We start from the raw sequence: 22,162 nt of genomic DNA on the forward strand, positions 1-22,162 counted from the left end.
GCAGATGCCAGAGAAAGCTGCCACATCAGGTTGTTGTTGAAGTGAGGAGACGAAGAACCACAACATCAGAAATTATGAATTGATCCAAAATGAGTTTTTATGAATTTCTTTCCAGGAAACATCTCGTCACCTTTTAGAAACAGATTTTTAAAGCTCAGTGATTGGACGTTTCCTCTGCTCACGTTGTTGTTCCCCCTCTGATATATTTGAAAGAAAAATCATTTTCACATAACATTGTCTATGGAAGAATATACGAGGATGTGATAACTGCAACATTAATCATTCATCTCATGAGTCTTGTATATGTGAGTTCTCCTCCTGCCTCATCACACAAAACCAACAGTAAAAACAAATCCATGTAAGACATAACTTAATGTGCAGCAACTTGCTAACAAAGGTATTTATTGCTGTGTTTTCTTTGCTAATGTAAATCCAGGCTGTGCAAATGAAGCATAAATATTATATAAAGAGTATGTGTAAAGAAAATATATAAATATATATATATATTTACCACTGTGAGTCGACATAAGGCTGCAATCTTCTCACAGGGGAATGTTCTTCCACCCGACGGTATTCTGCAGCTCTGCAAACCACCAATCAAGTAAACTGCACACAACACACACACACACACACACACACACACACACACACACTCCCTTTCTGAGATATCTGGAGGCCAACAAATAAGAGCGATTTACTCTGCGATTAATGTGTTGTTAGTGTTTGGAGTGTTGTGCTGCCTCTTGCTCCCACAAGGTTCCACAGCCGAGCTCTTACTGCAGATCTCACTCACACGTGTTTACTATCAGTGTTGCGTTGAGATTCTTAGCACGTTGTTTGAGTGTTATTCAGCTTTCCTGCCTCCGGCCACTCACGTCTTTAAACTGTACTAATTTAGGTTAATGATGCCCATTCACCCTGTACATTTCTGTGTGTGTGTGTGTGTGTGTGTGTGTGTGTGTGTGTGTGTGTGTGTGTGTGTGTGTGTGTGTGTGTGTGTGTGTGTGTGTGTGTGTGTGTGTGTGTGTGTGTGTGTGTGTGTGTGTGTGTGTGTGTGTGTGTGTGTGTGTACTGTACGTGCCTGAATATGCTGCATAGCCGTGAGGAAAGACAACTTCAAACACAAGGACGATGCACACATCCATCTGTTCTCCTTCCGCCTCCTCCATCGTCTGTCACGTCGTGCCCCCCCCCCTCCCCCCTGCACTGCACGCCGCCGTGAACTCTGGGAAACAAGTATCCCGCAGCTGTGTATATACAGTACAGGTCCTGTGGCAGTGCAGCCCAGCTCTCTGCTTCCTCACAATATGTCTCCCCCGGCTCCAGAGCATGACAGTTTGGGATTTACTTCAGTTTCTAATTCCATCGGAGCAGGTCCAGTGTTTCAGGAACTCCAGCCTCGTTGGATGAAATCGTGATGAAGTCGTCAGTGATCAGAGTTAATGAGTCGATGAAATTGAACATGAAGAGATGCAGCTGTCTTGTTCGAGACTCATAATCACAACAGGCCTTTCCTGCGTCTTGGTGCAGTGAAAGGTTTGACAAACACACAACTTATAATGCAACACTTTCATGGGGCTTATCTTAACTGATCTACCTGCTGTCGTCATAACAACAGCAGCCGATCATAGTTTACTTACAGGGACACACAACAAAGTCGGCTTCATGCTAACGCGCCACACTAGCCGTCCATTCAATGCTAAAGGGAAGCACATATCGTTCATAACCTTCAGGTGAACAGGTGGACCAGCTGCCTCTTCCTCCTCTTCAGGCCGATGTTGCAGTTTAAGGTCATGTGATTGGCTGGTGTTTGTGCAGCTGCCTGAAAGGTTGAGCTTTCCTCCGCTGCACAAAACAAATCACATATTCAGCTCAGCAACGCAACACGTCAACGCATTGTGCGAGGTCACCATAACGACTTCCTGTGGTTTGGCTCATCTCGTGTCTGTGCTGGCGTGCAGGTGTTCTCCAGGATCCTGTGGCATCACTTAGAGATCATCTACAAAAGTCTGTGGAGGCAAAACCTGGTGCAATCATCTGGAGGAAGTTCCCCCGTCCAGAGCGAACTGGGAGCTCAGGTTCAGCAGGGAATCATTCACTGGGATGGTGGGTCTCGAACAGAACCCAACTCCAAGCTTTCCCGTCTGTTAGTGTGAGCTCATCCCCAAGGAAAGTGCTGCATCTCCTGTTGCCCTGTGTATGTTTCGTACTGTTGCTTTAAGTAACTGAGGGAATGTGTAAAATTCAGATACCACGGTTTTGTTTATAACCCATTTTATGCTAATTAGACTTTCTAACCTGCAGCATGTATGTGTGTGTGTGTGTTAAAGCTGCATTTCGTGTATTCTGCCGATCTGCTGAAACAAATATTCCTCAATTTTAACCAGCGCAGCTACATTATGCTCCACGTGCGCTGAGGACGAAGGAATAAGAATAAATGAATGAGAGAAGAATCCACAAGGGGAACAAACCCCAGGACTGCTGGTGTCAGGATTCACAGCACATTGGAAATAATAAGCAGCCGTGTTGGGACGCGGCAGCGGCAGCAGTGGCAGCGGCAGCGGCAGCGGCAGCAGCACATTGTGCACTTTCTTCCTCCCGTCCCTGTGGCTCCTGCTCATTTCTCCGCTGGGCCTTGACCTCTTCCCTCTTCCTCTTCCTTGAACGACCCCTGACCTTGGCCTGCTCTCTCTCACCGGACACACCTGCTCCTTATCTCGCCGCCGCCTCCTATAAAACCTCTCCAGAGACGATACGACTCCACGTAGATCTCCGTTACATCCGTGTCTTCTTCCTCTGCACTGCTTGTTTGTAACATCAATGATTCTACAACTGAATCTTCTTTGTTACGGGCCTCTGCACATCAGCAGCCGCTAACCGCCTGGCAGATAGACTTAAAAACGTACAAAAGGCCTCTGTGTTTGTCTTTCAATACCTCATTTTCTTCTGGGCATCCACTCCGACTGTTACATTTGCATTTGGTGCAAGCGCGGCACCGTAATCTGGATTGCTCTTTCCTTTTGATAACAGTCAACTGACCAGGCAGGGGAAAGACATAATGGGGTGTTTGGAAATTGACACAAACATTAAAGCGCAATCAAAGCCGCGATCTAAAGCGCTCTATTCAAGCCATTCATGTGCTGATTTTAAATTGCAACCAGCGCCACGCTGGGCCAAGTGTCTATAATCACAGTGACAATATACAATATTCTGGCCTGTAGGCAACAGCTCCCTCTCCAATTATGTTTCTCTTGGCCCGAGATTGAATCTATTACTGTGTAATTGCCTCTATATCTCCAACTATCACCCGCAGCAGTTCCATGGATTATTCACACATATGGTGAGTAAATGTTTGGTGGAAATCGAAGCTATTTTTAGGCTGTTGTTGATGTGGAAGGGAGCGGTGTCCTGATGCCACCCGCAATTACCCCACAAACTTATTGGAGGGACCATCTTATCCCGAATCATTAGTCACGGTGACTGAGGCCGTTTCTCCATCTGAGAATTCATCGAAGTGGATCGAGAGAAGAAAGTGATTGAGGAAAGTGTGTGTGAGAATAAAGCCTCAATAAAGACTTGTGACAAGTCCTTTCCAACCCAGGTGTGTGCAGGTCGCTGCATTAAGTCAGGTGGCATCAGTCACGCTGCCACAAACTGAACATTACTTTGATTTGATTCCACTGGGACGTCCGTGGTTCAGCCTCTTAGACCGAACCAGACTTTGAGAATGAAATATTTGTTCCTTGATGTTGTGATCGGACCTCGCTGCTCTGCCGAGTGGAGTCAGGACCCGTATATCACCTGTCAGGTTCCGTATATCACCTGGGCACGGTGACTTTTTCCTCTCCTCATAGTGGAGCCACTTCCTTTCGATCAATACAAGTCTCCAACCTGTTAGAGAGAACGTCAGAGAGTTCCACATTTCTCTGATCAGAACTTTCATCAAAAGCCGACATGACTTCATCAACTGTGGGAAAAACCGACAGAAGATTTAATTTACTATTTATACTTTTTCCAGAACAGGAAATATCTCATTTCGTCCAGTTTTTTAATATGTCAAAGATCTTTCAATAATTGTGTTGATCCCCTAACACGACAGCTCTTTTTTTTTACCTCAACCAGGACTTTTCGAGAGTGTCTCAGGTGCAGATGCCATTTTGGCTCATCTCTATTAACATCTACGAATGCAGAATAATTGAAAAAGTTAATATCAAATAGATTTCAGTCTATGTGTTCCACCTCCTTTCTCACTGTTTAACAAAAGCCTTCTCAAACATGATCTGTTAAACTAGAACCCAGAAGCTTCTGGCCCCAAAACCCTGTCCCTCACCTACAGATTCAGTATATTTACAAGTAGGATCTATTTATGGAGATTCCACGACACTTGATAAATACTTTTTGGGAGAAAGAAAACATTGAATTATTTAATATTGTGAGTAATTTAATTTGTCATTTGCACCAATGTCCCAGGGAATCACTCATGGATCTGGATGAGTAAATATATAGAGGACTGTTTTCTATGTGTGTGTGTGTGAACTGTGGTGCAGCTTGATTGAATTTCAAGAGGCTGTTGGGCCTCTGTGTTCCTCTTTAATTTATTGTGTTAACACTGTTGTGTAAATCGAATGGTGTTGGAGTTGTGTGCGTAACAAAGCTCTGGTGTCACAGGACTACACTGGACAAGAAACAACATGTCCGCTCGATATCTGCAGAGCTCTGTTTGATCTGCACCGTTTCTCTGTGGGCCGCCTCACACTCGAAGGTGTGTGTTGATGTGTGTGTGTGTGTGTGTGTGATTGTGTGTGTAAGAGGTGTTACCTCCAGATGCTGCCACCTGCAACGTTCAGGTTAAATCATAAATATTGACAAACAGGCACTTTTACCTTTTCTCCTCTACCAGACCCAAAGAGAACATGTGCGATCCAGGAAGCTGATGTTTTCCTCCGGATCCCTGTGGCACATTCACTCACATCACTTCACCTTTTTAGTGAAAACGTGGAAAGAACAGAACAAAAGTGTGATTTTCTCCAAATGCCTTTTCACATCCTCACACAGGAGAGTGCTGAAATATAAAATATGCAGAATATACACTAGCTGCAGCCGGAGAAGAACTCAAATCATCCAGCGACTCGAGGTCAGAGCACTTTGACTAAACGATGGCTGGTTCATTCAGATCAGAGTCTGGCGTCACGGCGGCGGCAGGTGATTGTTTTCTCTCTGAATGTCTGAGAGGAGGCAGGATGAGCACAAACACATGTGGCCTTGTAATGATGGTGCAGTCATTTTTCCTCTAACAGCCGCACAGAGATAGAAGAAAGAGTAAAAGCTGTTGAATGCACGGTGTGGGAACAAGTCCTGAGAGGTTCGTTCACGCTACTTTCTCACTGGTAATATCACAGGCAAGAGATATGATCGAACAGAGAGAAGTGACCACTCACTGCAGAGGAGAACAAACAGGTCGCACAGTGACACTAGTTACTGTGATGTGAGAAAACAGCAACATGTCAACACAGGTAAACTGGAACTGACACCAAGTGGATCACATCACTGAAGCTCTCTGGAGATCTTTACTGTACAGCCTGTCAACCACCTGAGTCCAGAATCCTGCTGCTGGTTTGTAAAGCTCTGAACTGATCTGATCTCCTGCAACATTATGAACCATCCAGAACCACACGGGTCTGTTTTCTGTCCCCAGATTCAAAACTAAACCTGGAGAAGCAGCGTTCAGTGTCTTTGCTCCTCGTGTGGAAACAAGCTCCCAGAGAACTGCAGATCAGAGACTTTCCTGTTTGCCTTATCTTGGATATAATTAATACTAATTAACTTTTACTCTGTATTTGTTAATCGCTGTGATGTAAACCATTTAAATTTTCCTTGTTGTTGAAATGTGCTGAACAAATAAACTTGCCTTGCTTCTTATAATCCAACTTACAAATGAGGCAAATCTGAAACCTTTTCAACATTGGTGGATTTTATGAAAACACCCTCTGACGTAGATGATCGTGTTGGAAAGACAGAGCTAAAGTATTTGAATCTAAATGTGTGATCAGTATGTTTTACTACAGAAATAACTAAATACCACGTTTTGCGCTGACTTCTGTTAATCTAAATCGACTATAAACAGCTGCAGGAATTCAATGTTGTCATTTGCAAAACAGGGATGTTGAATTCTTAAAAAAAGCTTCATGTGCATCATCCTAACGCCTGTGGTTTTGCTTCCAAATCTCTGAAGCTAATGTTGTGTGTGGAAACGGAGCCGGCTGCTGCTGGATGCGTGAGCGTGGGCGTTCCACTGATGTTTTGACACTTGATGGATTTATTCAGCTTCCTCGGCGCTGCCTTGCCCAGCAACGTGGAGCACAGCCGTCTTGATGTGGCTTCCTGGCAGAGGCCGCTGCCGGGACAAATGCAGCGCTGCTTTCTGATAAGAACCCTGCTGCCACTTTTTCAAAACCTCAGAACTTCCAGGGAGTTTCAGTGTTTGCCTAGAAAGTGCAGTTTATTTGTGTTTTCATAGGAAAAGAATGTTTCCTGACCTGTTCTATATAAATGTATAAAAACGCTTTGACATGAGAGTCTTCTTGAGAATCTCTAAGCACGACCCTGACTGACGGAGTTGAGTTCGTGATAAGTTTACATCGTTACACTCTCACTGCTCTCCTGAGTTTCTTTATCGGCAAAGCATTGGTGTGGACACTTTCTCCATTAGGGGGCGTTTACAGTCAGGGTTTCCTTCGTTGTCTTCACTTCTCTTCATTTAGACGGAAGGGACTTTGACACAGATTCTTCTGGGACTCATTCATGCTTCCTGATGAGTTAGACATGTGAGCAATTTCTTGTGGATCGTAATACAAACTGGTGAAACTCTAGTGCATTTAAACAGGGTTTCATTTGAGGAGGGGAGGATTCAGCTTCCCTCAGTGAGGAGCAGAGCAGGAGTTTGTTACCCAGACAGATGCTGTGCCCCTTGAATCTAAGACAAAAGATTTAACTCACTGCCACCCTGAACTTTTCTAGTCATCGGCGAGAGGAGCTAAACGTGTCCATCACGTACGCTTGTCCCGGGCGCCATCCACACCAAATGGAATATATCCAGTAGATGACAATGGATATCTCTGGGTTATGTACTGAATCTGTGAAGAGGCAGCAATTCCTGTATGTCCCGACATCGTGGAGTTTATATTTATTGTTCAAATTTATTTTGCGTCTAAATTTGTCTTTAATTGAGAGGATCTGAACCCCTGGAAGAAACTCCTCCCTCTGAAAATCTGTGTATTTTGAGTACAGGACAAAAAAATGTCCGTCACACAGTTGTTGTAAACAAACCTGCTTGGTGAAAATTTGATTTGGAAGAGAAAATTATTATGTTGGAAACTTCCGTTGAACTTCCGACATCAAACTACTGCTTTGGGCGAGTGAAACCGACAGAACCAAAAATCAGATTCACAAAAATCAAAGCCAGTTCCGATGAAACTCTTTTTGTTTTCGCACCTCCAGCAAATTGATGCAGCAGCGGCAGAGGAAGACTCTCACCTCCAGTCACCATTTTGAGTCGAGCGTGCTGATGAAATTGTTTAGTTTCCCAGCTCCAGCTGAGGAAACCCTGACGGCAACACTCTGGGTTATTTACTGTGACTCAAAGAAAAACTTTGCAACCGCCGTCACCGTGTCATCGTGGAAAATTGCACGAATTATCCACGGAGCATTTGTGGAGAAGCTGTTTTTTTCGTGACACATACAAAGATCTGGACGTGTTTGAAATCTGTGAAATATCTCATGAATCTCTTCCACACGTGAAAAGCTTTACGAGTTGTTGGGTTTTGATGCTGATGATGTTCTGACATCAGTTTGGTGAACAGGCTGATTTCTGGCCTGGTTTCCGCTGTGATGAATTAGCTGCTCGCCCGATGCTGCAATTACAGGGTTTTTCTTCTTCTACAACAATAGCTTTTCTCAAAGGTTCTTGTTTACTCTTATAAATGTCTGCATTTGCCTCGGCGGCGTCGAGGAGCGGAAGCGACCCGTAGCTGTTTGTGCCTAATGAGGTGTCTAATGTATCTGAGAACAGTCGGGCTCTGTTCTCCACTCAGCTCAGTGTTTTCATTCATCTTTGTCTGCGACACAATGGAAAAACGTTACCAAACTGTAACCTGTTGAGCGTCTGGATGTGTCGAAGCTGCAATCACAGATTAAATTGACCGAGAAATGTTAACTGGTGAATTCTCGTTTGAGTTTCAACGCAAAATCTGGGGGAAGAATGTCACTGTTTTAATCTGTATCGGAAGAAATGTTTCATATTAACTTCCTGTTTTATAATATATGACCGTGTTGTATTATTCTCCAGGTACAGTAGGTAGTAACACCCACAGGAGAACAGACACATTCATACAGAGAAGCTCAAAGGGAGGAAGCGTGTGGACGATCAGAGCATCACCTAACGGTTAAAGCTCTTTAAGAGATTAAGACAATAAACACTGAATAAGACACTGTAAGTAAACAGCATGTTCTGATTATCATAACCTGAATTAAGTCAAACCCAGAATAGGCAATAATCAGATCAGGATTAGGAGATAAAAATCTTCTTTTATTCGGGAAATCCACCGGGTTCCGGAAGCAAAAAGTGAATATTTAAATACACATTCAGTGAAAGTAAGATATGCGATGAAAACACGTTGAACTATTGAAAGAAATAGAAATCCAGAATGTAAGCAAATTAAATGGAACAATCTTTGAGCAACACATGTAAATATCATGATCAGATTCATATTTTAATCACAATAAGGTTGAATAGAGTCGGTGTTGAGGCTGGAGGATTTAACAACAGACGTTTGTTGACAGAAACTTTCAGTCCTGCTAACATGTGGCAACGCTCCAGATGTGCTGGTGTCCGTCCGACCTCTGAACCTTTCAAAATATCTAACAACCATTGGACGGCTTCTGGTGACGTGTCAGGACGAGTGTCCTCTGTCCCCGGAGGATGAGGATGATTCAATTCGGTGACCACATGATTTTTTCCTGTGGCTCGACTCTCAGGTTGACATTTATGGTTCGGAGTGAGATGTCTGGACAGCTGTCAGACGGATCACTGGGAAATCTGCTGCCGATATTTTTAAGGTCATCAGAGGTTGCTGATGACTGCTAGAGCAGATTCTCTCTCCTCTGTCCTTATCCTTCTAGACCTCTCTGCTGCATTTGACACAGTGAACCACCAGATCCTGATCTCATCCCTTCAGGACCTGGGTATCTCAGGCTCTGCCCTCTCCCTGCTCTCTTCCTACCTCAACGAACGCACTTATCGGGTAACTTGGAGAGGATCTGTTTCTGAACCTTGTCCTCTCACTACTGGGGTCCCTCAAGGTTCGGTCCTGGGTCCTCTCCTCTTTTCTTTGTACACCAACACTCTCGGCTCTGTCATTCACTCACATGGCTTTTCCTACCATAGCTATGCAGATGACACCCAACTAATCCTGTCTTTTCCCCGATCAGAAACACAGGTAGCAGCTCGAATCTCTGCCTGTCTGACTGACATCTCTCAGTGGATGACCGCTCACCACCTGAAGATTAATCTTGACAAGACTGAAATACTTTTCCTTCCAGGGACAAACTCTCCCACCCATGACCTGACTATTAACTTTGACAACTCCGTGCTGACCCCCACTCAGACTGCTAGGAACCTGGGTGTGACACTCGACTGCCAACTCTCCCTTTCTGCCAACATTACTGCAACAACGCGGTCCTGTAGATTCATGCTCTACAACATCCGGAGAATACGCCCCCTTCTCACTCAGAAGGCGGTGCAGGTTCTGGTCCAGGCCCTGGTCATCTCACGCCTCGACTACTGTAACTCCCTCCTGGCAGGTCTACCTGCTACTGCCATCCGACCTTTGCAGCTCATCCAGAATGCAGCAGCTCGACTGGTTTTTAACCAACCTAAATTCACTCGCACTACTCCGCTCCTCCGCTCCCTACACTGGCTACCAGTGGCTGCCCGCATCCGGTTCAAAACACTAGTACTCGCATACCATGCTGTAAACAGATCAGGTCCAGTTTACATCCAGGACATGGTCAAACACTACACACCAGCACGTTCACTCCGCTCTGCTTCAGCTAAACGACTCGTTCCTCCTTCACTGCGAGCTAAACACTCATCAAAATCACGACTGTTTGCTGTCCTAGCTCCTAAATGGTGGAATGAGCTCCCACTCGACATCCGGACATCTGAAAGTTTACACATCTTTCGCCGAAAACTAAAAACACACCTCTTCCGACTGTACCTTGAATAAAAAAAAAAAAAAAAAAAAAAATAAAAAAAAAACACTAACCACTTTTGAAAACTAACACTTTGGTAGCACTAAAATGGCACTTACTTATAGCACTCTGTAGTTTTGCTTTATTTCGAAGAAATTTTACTGTCTTGATTCTTGTTGTTCTTGGTTTGTACCCTCAGGGTTGAATGCACTTATTGTAAGTCGCTTTGGATAAAAGCGTCAGCTAAATGAAATGTAATGTAATAAATGTAATGTAATGTAAAGACTCTGATGATCGTTTGACTTTTTATCTAGCGCCATCATCAGGTCAAAACTTCACCCTTTGAGGATTTGTTGCTTCAACTGCTGCCTTCATAAGAAACAGGCAGATTCACATCTCCAGCATCTGGGATGTCCATGATATCTGCATCACTTCAGGTACTGAAGAAAAAACAAAAACCATCAGAAGTCCTGACATCTCTCTGAGTTTAGACGGTTTATCCACAGGGTTAATTTCTGGGTAAATCTTGATTTAAAGGGGTTGAAATAACTTGTGGAAAATAAATTCAGACCTCAACAAGGGATTTTAATCCACAGCAGATGCGCAACATCATATATCTTTATCGGTCCACTGGAAGATCATGAAATAATAAATAAAAGTTAGAGCATTCATTCAACAGCTTTTTTGCAGCAGAAGCCTTCTGTTCATGATAATTGCATTACATTTGCTTTGTAAAAAAAGAGGTAAACAGTTATAATAAATAAATAGCTTAATGTAGGTATAGATTTGGCAATTCACCTTAAAAAATCTCCAATGTAGCCACTGACAAACCGTTTCTATTACAGAGTTCAAAAGGTTAAAAAAACTTTGTGGCTGGTGGTTTGAGTATTTTTTACAGAAACTCTTGTGTCCATGCTCCTTCCTCGTGTTTTGAATAAACACCACCTCTTCTAAAACTGCTGGCTCGCTAATCGTCCACTGTCTCCCTGTGTGTTTCTCCCAGAGGACATAATGCAGTAAATTAGACACTGGTTTTCGTCAGCTTGTCATTCTAAATAACAGCTTAACTACTGTAAGTCAGCGGTTTTGTGGACGCAGCATCGGGGTTTTTTCTGCTGCTCTGGTTATAGCTGTCAAAAATCGGGCCGTTTCCGTAGATAAGCATTGATGTGAACTTCTATTAGTCGGACTTCATGTTGCCGCAGGAGAAGGGGAAGCTTTAGTTTTCGGGGGGAAAACGCAACACTTTCCTCTGCAGGTGATTCTTCCTGCAGAATATAACGAGGAAACGGAATTACTGTACAACTGAGTGTATCTTCTGAAAGCAGAAGGAGTGACGCTCGCTGAGGGATTTCCTGATGAGCAGTGAATTAGCTGGTGTCACGTCATTGACAGCAGAATATTACAGATGTCCTGTGAACCCTCAGTCTGCTTCAAACCGCTCCGGGACAGAAGAAAACCGTCGTCAATTTGCCGGCGAAAATCGGGCTCATTACAGTGTCACAGCCATCAAATCCACAGAATAGTTAATATCCTCTTCATTGTGCAGTTGTTTAAATCCCTTAAGGATCCACTGGCATGTCGAATGTGGTTTTAACAGCCACTGGGACAGCGCCTGCGTTTCCAGATACGTCTTGATTTGATGTTTTTCCGAGCCAGAGGTTATCTACTTCTATTGCTTTTAATCCGCAGGGAGGAGGGCGACGCCCGTGGAGGCTGCGGTGGGAGAAACAAAAGGTGCAGCGATAAACTTCTGCATGTTTGAAGACAGTTGGTACTGTTGCCACTATATACAAAATAAACATTAGAAAAAGGTTTTCTAATGTTTATTTTGTTTTCTGTATATAGCATTATTGTGACATTAGAGTAAAGACTTTTATTTTGAAGCCTCGGCTGAGCTGCTTGTGAGAGGCGGAGCTACCTGGGAGAGGGAGAGAGCCAGAGAAGGAAGCAGAGGTGGTGACACACAGGGAAGCAAGCTGAGGTGGTCCCACACATGTTTAAGAGTTCTTAGAAGTTAAGAAGATTCCTTTCAGTGCATGCAGCCAACAAGGTATTTTTGTCTGTTTGTCATTTACTTTAAGTTTGATTGTAATCATTGATACTGTGTTGTTAACTGTCTAACGTTGTATGTTATGTGTTTGTTACCGTGTATTACCCAGTTTTCACGGTTTGATGTGAAGAACAAGTCTTCATTAAAGACCCGTAAAGAAAACATTTGCTGTCTGACTGTGCTTGGGAGGGAGTCACAACAGTAGAAGTTCAGTGGGAGTTCATGAAGCGTTCAGACAGCTTGAAAAGCAACAATATTATATATTATATTATATCTTAACAAAATATACTGTTACACACAAATACTACATCATGCATTTTCTGTGTTGATTTTCTGTATAGCTCAACTCGTAAAGAATTCAACCGAAGCAGAATCTTGCTCTTTGAAAAAACTTTATTGATAAATCCTTAAAATCTTTGGGGCGGTTAAATATTTCTGATTGCGACTGTACATACATCCTTCTCTCACGGCTGTAAAAAGTTAGCCTACTGTATACAAATGAACTTGGTATTAACATGAAAATGGCTTCAGTGTAACAAGTTACCAACATGCTAGGTAATGATAAACACACGTTCAACAACAACAAAAAGTCATAGGTTTACTTTTCTGGCAGACAATGTTCCCAACGAGCTGCATCCAGGCTCCAGCTGAGCTCGGCTCACCTCGCCTGGTATTCAACTTCCTTTAAGTTCCCTGTTAAAGACTAACTTCTGTAAAAAAAGAGTGTAAAAATCTCCCTAATACCTGACCTTAACTTCCCATGGAAAGTTTCCAGAAAGTTTCCGGAAATGTTCCGATCATGATTGTAACACTAATCATGATCGATAAAGGCTCTAAAACATCACACAACCTGATTTCTACATTGATTTAGAAAACAACAGCAACATTAGTTCTTTCAAACACATTCATGTCAGTCTAATTGTAGATTTCTTTCTTAACAAAGTGAGAACTAAATGTGCTAAAGGAAGGTCAGTGTTTGTTTGAAAGCTGATCTCTGTGCGGGGCAGAAACGTCACCACGACGAACTTTGATCGACAAACATGGAGACAAAAGAAGTTAGAGATTTACACACAGAATCTAAATCACTGCTTTTAATGACTCAAGTCTATTTGAGTTTACAGAACTCTATGGATCCACAAATATAAACCATAACTCCAGCATAGAGCGGCTGAGTGAATGTGGTCTGGACTCTGTGGAGGAGAGTCATGGTGTCAGAGACGCTGTAGAAGGACAGAACACCTGCACTGTGATCCAGGTACACTCCGACTCTGGAGGACAGAGGACCTGACACTGGAGTCTTGATGCTGTTGTAATTAAAGCTATAACTGTTTATACCACAATAAAATGACCAAGATTTATCATTTAATCCAAATCTACATTCATGTGAGCCTCCTGCTCTTCTGATATTCTTGTATGTGACTGCTACATCAACTCCCCATATCCCCACCTCCATCTCCACCTCCCAGTAACAACGTCCAGTCAGACTCTCTCTACTCAGGACCTGACGCCAACCAGTGAATCTGTCTGGGTGATTAGAATAAGACTGATCTTCTCTCATATGTGTTACTTTTCTGTTTCCCTCAGATAATAACAGACGTCTGTTTGCTGTGTTTGGATCCAGTGTGATTTCCTGTGAATATTTTAAGAAGTCAGCTCTGGTCTGTGGCTCTGGTTGTCGCAGTAAAACATCCACTTGAGACACAATCTGTAAAGTCTCTGTCTCTGTCTCACTCAGAATGTCATGTAGTCGACCTCTGACCTGAGACACAGCTGCTCTCACGTCCTCAAAGTTCCTCAGAGGATGGATCCTGATGCTGGATGAGTGTGTAGATTCACTGAGTGGTGACAGTGAGGGGTAGTTGTGTAGAAACTGGTTGTGATCCTCTGTGTCTGAGAGCTGCTTCAGTTCATGGTCTTTCCTCTTCAGCTCAGTGATCTCCTGCTCCAGTCTCTCCTGAAGCTCTCTGACTCGACTCACTTCAGTTTCCTGCTGGGATCTGATCTGCTGCTTCACATCAGAGCTTCTTTTCTCCAGCAGACGGATCAGCTCAGTGAAGATCTCCTCACTGTCCTCCACTGCTTTATCAGCAGAGCCATTGACTGCCTCCTCCTCCTGTTGAAGCAGCTTCACGTCTTTCTCTGTGTCCTGGACTCTCTGCTGGATTGTTTGTCTCCTCAGCCCGAGCTCTCTCTGCCTCTCAGTCCTTTCTGCTGCAGCTGACACTATGTTGTGGTCTTTATGTTCATCCATAGAGCAGAGATAACAGATACACTGCTGATCAGTGCGGCAGAACATCTTCATCACCTCGTCGTGACGAGAGCAGATGTTCTCCTGGAGCTTCTCTGAGGGCTCCACCAGCTTGTGCTTCTTAAATGCAGCTGACTGAAGATGAGGCTGGAGGTGTTTCTCACAATAAGAGGCCAAACAATTCAAACATGACTTGAGAGCTTTCCATTTTCTCCCAGTGCAGACATCACAGGCCACATCTCCAGGTCCAGGATAGCAGTGATCAGCAGGAGCATCTTGGAGTCCAGTCTTCTTCAGCTCCTCCACTAAATCAGCTAACATGGTGTTTTTCCCCAGGACAGGCCTCGGTGTGAAGGTCTCTCTACACTGAGGACAGCTGTAGCTTCCTTTCTCCTCCTCTTTGTCCCAGTGGGTGTTAATACAGCTCTTACAGAAGCTGTGTCCACAGACAGTAGTCACCGGATCCTTCAGTAGATCCACACAGATCGAACAGGAGAGTATTTCTCTGTCCAGTTGATTTTCTTGCTGCGCCATTTCAGCTGCTGCCAGAGACTGTAGAACAGTTTCACTTCCTCTGAACAGATACAGATCTCTGCTCCTCCCCCTCTCATTCACTCCCTGCAGTGACTCATCTCCCACAGTTCCCAGCTTGTTGTTCACTGGTTCGTACACTGACACACCTGTGAAGGGAGGAGACACAGACATGTCCTGACTGGGAGGAGCTGGTTGTGTTTGAGGAAGAAGTTGTTGGTGTTTCAGGTTTTACTGCATTCCCCAGCGGCCTGTTCTCACCTGGTGTTAAGAGGAGATTCAGTGAGAGGCATGGTGTGTTATCCTTCATTCACAACACACAAGAACAATTACAGTCAAATCAAATAGATGCATTTAATAATAATAAATCACATCTTTAATTATAAAGCACATCTCAAAAACTAACAAAGAAAAACTTGTAAAAGCAACAAATTCAAATTCACTCATAGAAGAATGAAAAACTAACAAAGTAGGATAAAGGTTAAGTAAAGGTTAAGGTCGTCTTTACTGTCCCCGAAGGACAAGTTGGTTTGTAAACAGTAGTCACACACAACCCATTCACATAGACCTCAGACAAACGGCGGATCGAACCCAAGCAGAGCGAGGACGGCAGCAGCAGTGTTACGCTCCAGCGATGAAGAGCAGCTGCAGTGGAATCACTACGTCCTCTTTATCAATGTACAGGACATTTCTCCCTGTGTTCACCGGGGTTTTCCATGTGAGACGTCCTGACACACAGACCTGAGACCTGCAGCTGTACGACCAGTCCCCCAAGTCAGGTCGCTTTGTCTTTCTAAGAAGCCGCATTTGAAAAATCTGAACTTCCTATCACCCTTTCATACCCTCAAGTTACCACGCCCCTCCCTCTGCACTTTATACTTACATAATTGCTCTTGAATTATATGTGATTTAGCTCGACTCGGTGTAAGCGTTTCTCAGAGCCATTGTTTCCCGTGCAAAGCGAAGGGAACTTTAAACGCTTGCCTTCGTTTGCGACGAGCGAGGGACCCTGAAGTGCTCGCTGCCTCTGTTTGGATGTCAGCGTCCCCAGTGAGTGGCGGTTTTAAAGAGTACAGTTGCAATCTGAAGATCCCCACAGGCTCTACAAAGCCTTTTGACCTTGCGGAGCGGAAGAATGAGGCAGAAGTCTTGGTGAATGTGTTCATTACTTCCCTCTGAAGACACTCGCCTGGCATGCAGAGATTTATTTGTGCAGAGGGCTCTTCCTTCCTTTGACGCACCTCGGCATCATCATCGTCTCTATTTGTGCTCGTTCGACCCTCGCTGACCCAACTTAGAATGAAACAAATACACAGCAGCGACTTGTCACAGGTGAAGGTGAAAGTAATGAGAGTTAATAAGACGAGTTTAGCTCCGGTTTTTCGTTGTCAATATTTTCTCTTGGAGACGCTCAGCCGTGGTATCAGGGGGATGAAAGTGCAAACAGCGGCGATGTTGTTCCCCGGTCGCTCTAAACCTCGCGGCACTTTATCCGCCTGCAGATTTGCATAATATATGAAGTGCCCGGAGGAAGTGCCTCCTCGTTATAAGACGTGTCATTACACTTTATTAGGTTCACAATCTGGGCCTTTGAGAGCCCTGCCTGATAAGGTAGTTGACAGGAAGCAGACTGATGGGACGCACAACTGCACTGTCATGGGTTTGAACAACTGCGGCTCGTACGGGACCTTTGAGGATCGGATCGGCACGAGAAGCATCACATCTGTCTCAGGACAGTGAGGAGAGTCTGTAGTGTCCATCAACCAAGAGTAAAACTATCCAGAAACCTCAGAGAGCCACATGTGAGGGATCCCTCTCTCAGGACGGACACAGGTCAACGTAGTTTCGAATCCCTTTCACTTTCCAGGTGTATTTTTTTGATTATTTTTTAGGAATTGACGTCTCCTTTTACAGATTTTCCGTAGTTCATCTGCGTTTTCATCCCAACGCTGTTGTTACATCACCGTTTCGCTGTTTACTGCTCAGCTGGCAGGAGCCTGCGGTGCTTTTGTTATAAGTGTTTCCTGGCTGATTGTCATGCATACAAGTGCAACCTCCCTGTTGTGTTTTGACTGATCGTTCCAGGTGAAAATGCCAAAACACATCTTCATTTGGCTCGGTGCGTCGGGGGGGGGGGGCACGGTGTTGCGACTCCCCCACATCGCTGCTATTTACACGAGCTAACAAGGCTGGGGCAGGATTTAGACTCCTGAATGTCACGCTGGTTTTAAAGAAGCAGAATTTAATAAGCTCCCCTGTCAGGTCGGGCTGCAGCAGTGCAATAATGTGCATGAATATGTATAAGCATCTCTTCCTCACATTTAAAGGATTAGCAGCTGAGTCTGTTACCTGTTTTAGAATTGCCGGAGGAGGAGTATTTTCGGCTCTACCGTGGGAGAATTATTTATCATCATTATTATCGTGTGCTGGGGGCCATACCGCACCGAGCTAATGTCGACATTAAGGCAAAACTGGCTGAAAACAGCGGGCGCCTCTATGGCCCACCATAATTACTTGATTTTCATTTACATATTATGATAATTTGCGAGTCATATGCCGCTTTGCTCATTCACTATTTTTGAATTAATAGCCTCTGACTGTCTGGGTGGTCCGGGTCGGAGGTGTGTGTGTTTGACCCACTTCCAGGAGTCTGTGTCACTGAGGATCCAGCTGAGTCAGGTCTGGCCTCCTCTCAGCCGCCCCTCACTCTCCCCTTTGTGCGCCCTCATCATCCCTGGGCCGATGTATTCCCATTTACTGTGGCTGACAGTGGGAATGAACTGAGCTGCAAATAGCACTGGATCGTTTAACCAGGGCACATGAACCTGAGGGAGGAGAACGGTGGGCGTTGTACTACTGGGTGGGTTGCAGGTTCAAATCCTAGGGCAAGTAGAGAGCACACATAAAAAATGTTATAAATGCAACACATGCACCTAGAATGTCACTCAGAGGGTGAAGAGCTCCTTCACGGCTCAAATTAAAGCTGTACCAAATTTCACAGGCATAAATACCAGTTTATTTATTTTATTTTTTCATTCAGATCCATTAATTATTCTCTGAGGAATCCTGTCTCACAAATAATGGATTATTTCCTGACACATACGGAATCCATCCAGTAGTTTCTTTGTTCTCCTGCTAACTAACAGACCCACAAACGAGAATCTTTCCCCCAAACCAGCCCCAGGATCGATGGGCTCCATTTGGATAAACAGATACATGACAGATCCTTGTGCATCTAACCAAACCCTTTATTAAATTCAGATATTTTTCAGGCGGGAAACAAGTACTCGCTTGGATTTTGAACAATGTCTTCAATTTATCCCAGTGTCTGTTTGAAAGTTTTCCTCAGAATCTTTCACACTTCAGATCTCATGAGGTGATCCGGTCGGGGGTGAACTCTTTTATGCCTGGGGGCGAAGCTGAATAAACAAATAAAAGATACACTATCAACAGCACTTCTGATATATGGTCACATTTTAATAAACAGAATTATCTACAAACAGAATTAACAGAGTCCATGTGATCTCAGTGTTTTCCACCTGGAATGTGACAGCCCGCCACATGTGCCGCGACTGTTTGGGAAATAAATAAAATCTTCTTTTTTACACTTATAATAGATTTCTAATTTAGTATTTTGTGTCGTTGTACAGCTGAACATCCATCAGCAGCACCAGGAGTGATCCTGCTGTGTAAATTATTCATAAAGTTTTAACATCCTGGCATTTGTCTTATAAATTACTTTAATTTACTAATGACTTCAAAAATTGCAGTAAGTTATATATTTCTCTCTTTGACTCGTCTAATAGCTTAATCATGTTATTTCACATGCACCTATAATATAATATGATAATTGCAGTTAGGGTGAGTATCATGAATCATTATCCACAGAGCGAACTCCAGCCCGGTGGAGGTGTTGGGCATGGCCCCTATTAAATAAACTGATAAATTAAATTAAGCACAGAAACAGTTGTTTCAAGCCTCAGATTTTTCCGACATGTTCAACCAAAGTATGTCAGAGTTCATATTTCAAGATTCTCCAGCTCGTGTTGCCTCAGTTGGTTGTTTGCGTTGTGCATTGAATTCCTCGAATCACGTCTTATATAACATAACACCCCTGGCCGACTGCTACACCTGCAGAAAGTCTAAGTGTTCTTTAAATCCATAGCTGCGAAAAAAACAGGCAACTTTTGTTATCGAGCCACACTGCTGAAATGCCTTTGAGCAAGCACGTCTCCCAGCGCCTGCAGGTGAACCAGTGGATAAGATCTCAGGAACCTTCACCGCAGCTCGATCAACTCTCTTCTCACTAATGTGAATATTTTCCAAAAAAACTACTTTTTCAGAGTGCAGATTTTTTAAAGCTCAGGTTTCTGTGTATCATTGCAGCAGGTTCACATCATTCACAAGAGTCTGCCTCATCCAACGTCTGATCAGTGTTCTTCTTTGGCATCTGACGGGCCGTTGATGAAGACTTTATCGCCACCTACTGGCCCTGCATGCTTGTTTGAACGTTTTTTAGTTTTTGTATTCTCCTCTGGACGGAGATATTAAGTCAATCGAAGGGCATGTGGACTAAATAATTTAATTAAAACATAATTTCTCTCTCAAACATGCGAGAGAATCTGTGGTAGCTTCAGTCGTCATAGAAACTCAAAAGGTTTAGTTTGTCCAGTCTGGGCTACTGTAAAAAACATGTCCGCCTCTGTAGAGAGGAGCCGCTCCTGATGTAAATATAAAGTATTTAAATCTAAAGGGTCCATTCTAGGTCAAAGGAAACAACAATTTAGATGAAACACACCAGTGAAAACATCACTAGGATTATTTAATATTCAATTTCAAATCTTACACACTGGACCTTTAAGAAAGAATTTACCTTTTAAACTCAGGTTTTACTATTTTAGCTCCTCAGCTTTGTGTTTTTATGCCTTGAGGTTGAATCTGTGTAACTTGCATTTGGCCGACACGTTCTCTCCCGTCACAACCTGACTTCATGTTTGGAGATGTCCTGATGTTGACTGCCGTACCTGTTGAGAAAGCAGATTTTTATTCCACCCCTGAGATTTCACATTAGACCCGAGTTGATATTTGACTCAACTGTCATGTCGCATTAAAGCTAACGGCAGACGAGGCGAAACCTCGCGGAGCCGGAGCTGTGACAGAGGCACTTTGCATATCAGGAAAAAAAATGAAAAAGAAGAAACGAGCAGGGGGGTGGGGGGAGATTAAATGAGGAAGTCAGATTTTATGCATACAGCTCAGCTACTGTATCCTCGCTCACAGAAGTGTCAGCCTGAGTTCAAACAGATCTCTTTGCTCGCCGGGCCGGGCCGAAGTCACCGGTTCACTGACGGTCAAACCCCTTTGATCAGGACTCGTGCTGCGACGCCCCCCCGGCCCTTTGGTGACGAGCAGATACGACCCAATGAGGCAGAGCGCAACCTGAGTCAGCTGAAAGCTAAACCCCCCCCGCTGTCATAATAAGAAACGGATGGAGAAGCAGAGCTGAGCAAACCACAGGAGAGACGGCGATGACGCGGTCACGCATCCACAACCGGAGGCTCATTGGTCCCAGGAGATCCAGCTTATTGCTCCTTATTGGTTCTGTCACACGTAAGCAAAATAGCTCAAAGCTAATATGTGGCTTCAGCTTGAAATCATTATACATCCTGTTGTATTTGAGCTGTTACTTTTACCAGAATAACCATTATGAGAGTAGAGCAACATAAACAGGTATTTATGAGAGATGCTCACAGATTGACTGTCGGCCCACGGGCGATCAAAGGGAATCGAAGGATGAACTTGAGAAGCGAGTAGAAAGAGGGAGGCGGTCGAAAGCACCTGGAGGTCAACAGCAAACGCTGCACAAGCAGAAAATAGAGACAGCTTGTGCCTCAGGACATCAGCTAATGAGCAGGGAATGTCTTCTCTCGTCAAGGATCCGGAGCACGTGATGAAACGAGGAGGTTGATGGTCCGTGGCAAACGATTCTTCATTATCGGACAGAAAGGGAAATCATACGATGTGGTAAGCGAGGGGGTTTCGAGCCAAAGGCCTGGATGTGTTTGAGGAATGTTGTCTTTTCTAAAACTCATTAATCATTACCTTTAAAAAAAAAAAGTATGAATGAATGTCAGCAGATGTTTGAGTAAAGACCAATGTCTTCCAGCACTAGGAAGAAGCGTAAGTAACTGGATGTCTATGAGTCAGAGGTGTTGCTTTTTGTCTTTTCACAGGATTTGCTGACAAAATTAAACACATAGAATGAATTGAACTGTTTCATTGTTGAGTTTCATGAAAAGCATTGAATGGGAAGTTAACGTCCAGTTGTAGTTTCACAGGAAACCTCTGTTTTTCATGTTCAGTAAATCGAATTAGGAACCTCAATTCAGTCACATTCAAATTAGAATATAACTCTTATAATTGAACTCTGTATACATATTTTATAGATTTCTACTGTGGAGCATCAGTTTCATAAGCGAGGTTTGTCTTCATTTACCAAAGAAAGAAGAAATATATATAAAATATATATCATACTTTCATATTATTATGCCTGGTTGGACATATATTTAGCTTTAAAAACACATATGAAGAAGATAGTTTACTCGTTCCTCCAGCAAACATTCCTTTTTTTGTGCAAAAAACAAAAGACGAAAGGTTATTTTTTCCTTACAGAATCTTTTGTTTGTCATATTGAAATTCACTCTTCATGTCTTTCACTGGCAGAGGTGACGTTCTGCTGGTCTAACGGTTGTAATTAGATAATTACGCAGACAGTCTCACTGCTGGTGTAGTTTCACTGACGACAGCAGGCAGACGAAACAATGATTTGTGTGTAACACAGACAATTGGATGTGAAAACACTGACAGCTCCTCTGCAATTAATTAAGAAATGGTAATTAATACTCCATGCAATAAGAAGTCATTTTAAAAAATGACAGTTTGCCTTCAGTAATAAAATGAAATAAGGTGATTTAGAAGGACATGGCGAGTGTTAATGGTTAAAATTGATTTAAACTTCATTATTGACAGTTGTAAACTTCACCAGTTGCACAGTTTGAGCAGATTCCCTCACTCCGCTGCAA

General features: G+C 43.6%; 1 protein-coding gene across 1 annotated transcript; it reads right to left on the reverse strand.

Annotated features, from left to right (window-relative positions):
- Positions 1 to 13,406: 13,406 nt before the first annotated feature.
- On the reverse strand, positions 13,407 to 15,083 carry LOC133015966 (tripartite motif-containing protein 16-like). The gene has a single exon (XM_061083268.1). The coding sequence runs from the start codon at positions 15,081 to 15,083 to the stop codon at positions 13,407 to 13,409; it is 1,677 nt and encodes a 558-aa protein (XP_060939251.1).
- Positions 15,084 to 22,162: the final 7,079 nt, after the last annotated feature.

The sequence above is a fragment of the Limanda limanda genome, chromosome 12 (genome assembly GCF_963576545.1).
Source record: "Limanda limanda chromosome 12, fLimLim1.1, whole genome shotgun sequence".
In the NCBI taxonomy this organism is placed as follows: domain Eukaryota; kingdom Metazoa; phylum Chordata; class Actinopteri; order Pleuronectiformes; family Pleuronectidae; genus Limanda; species Limanda limanda.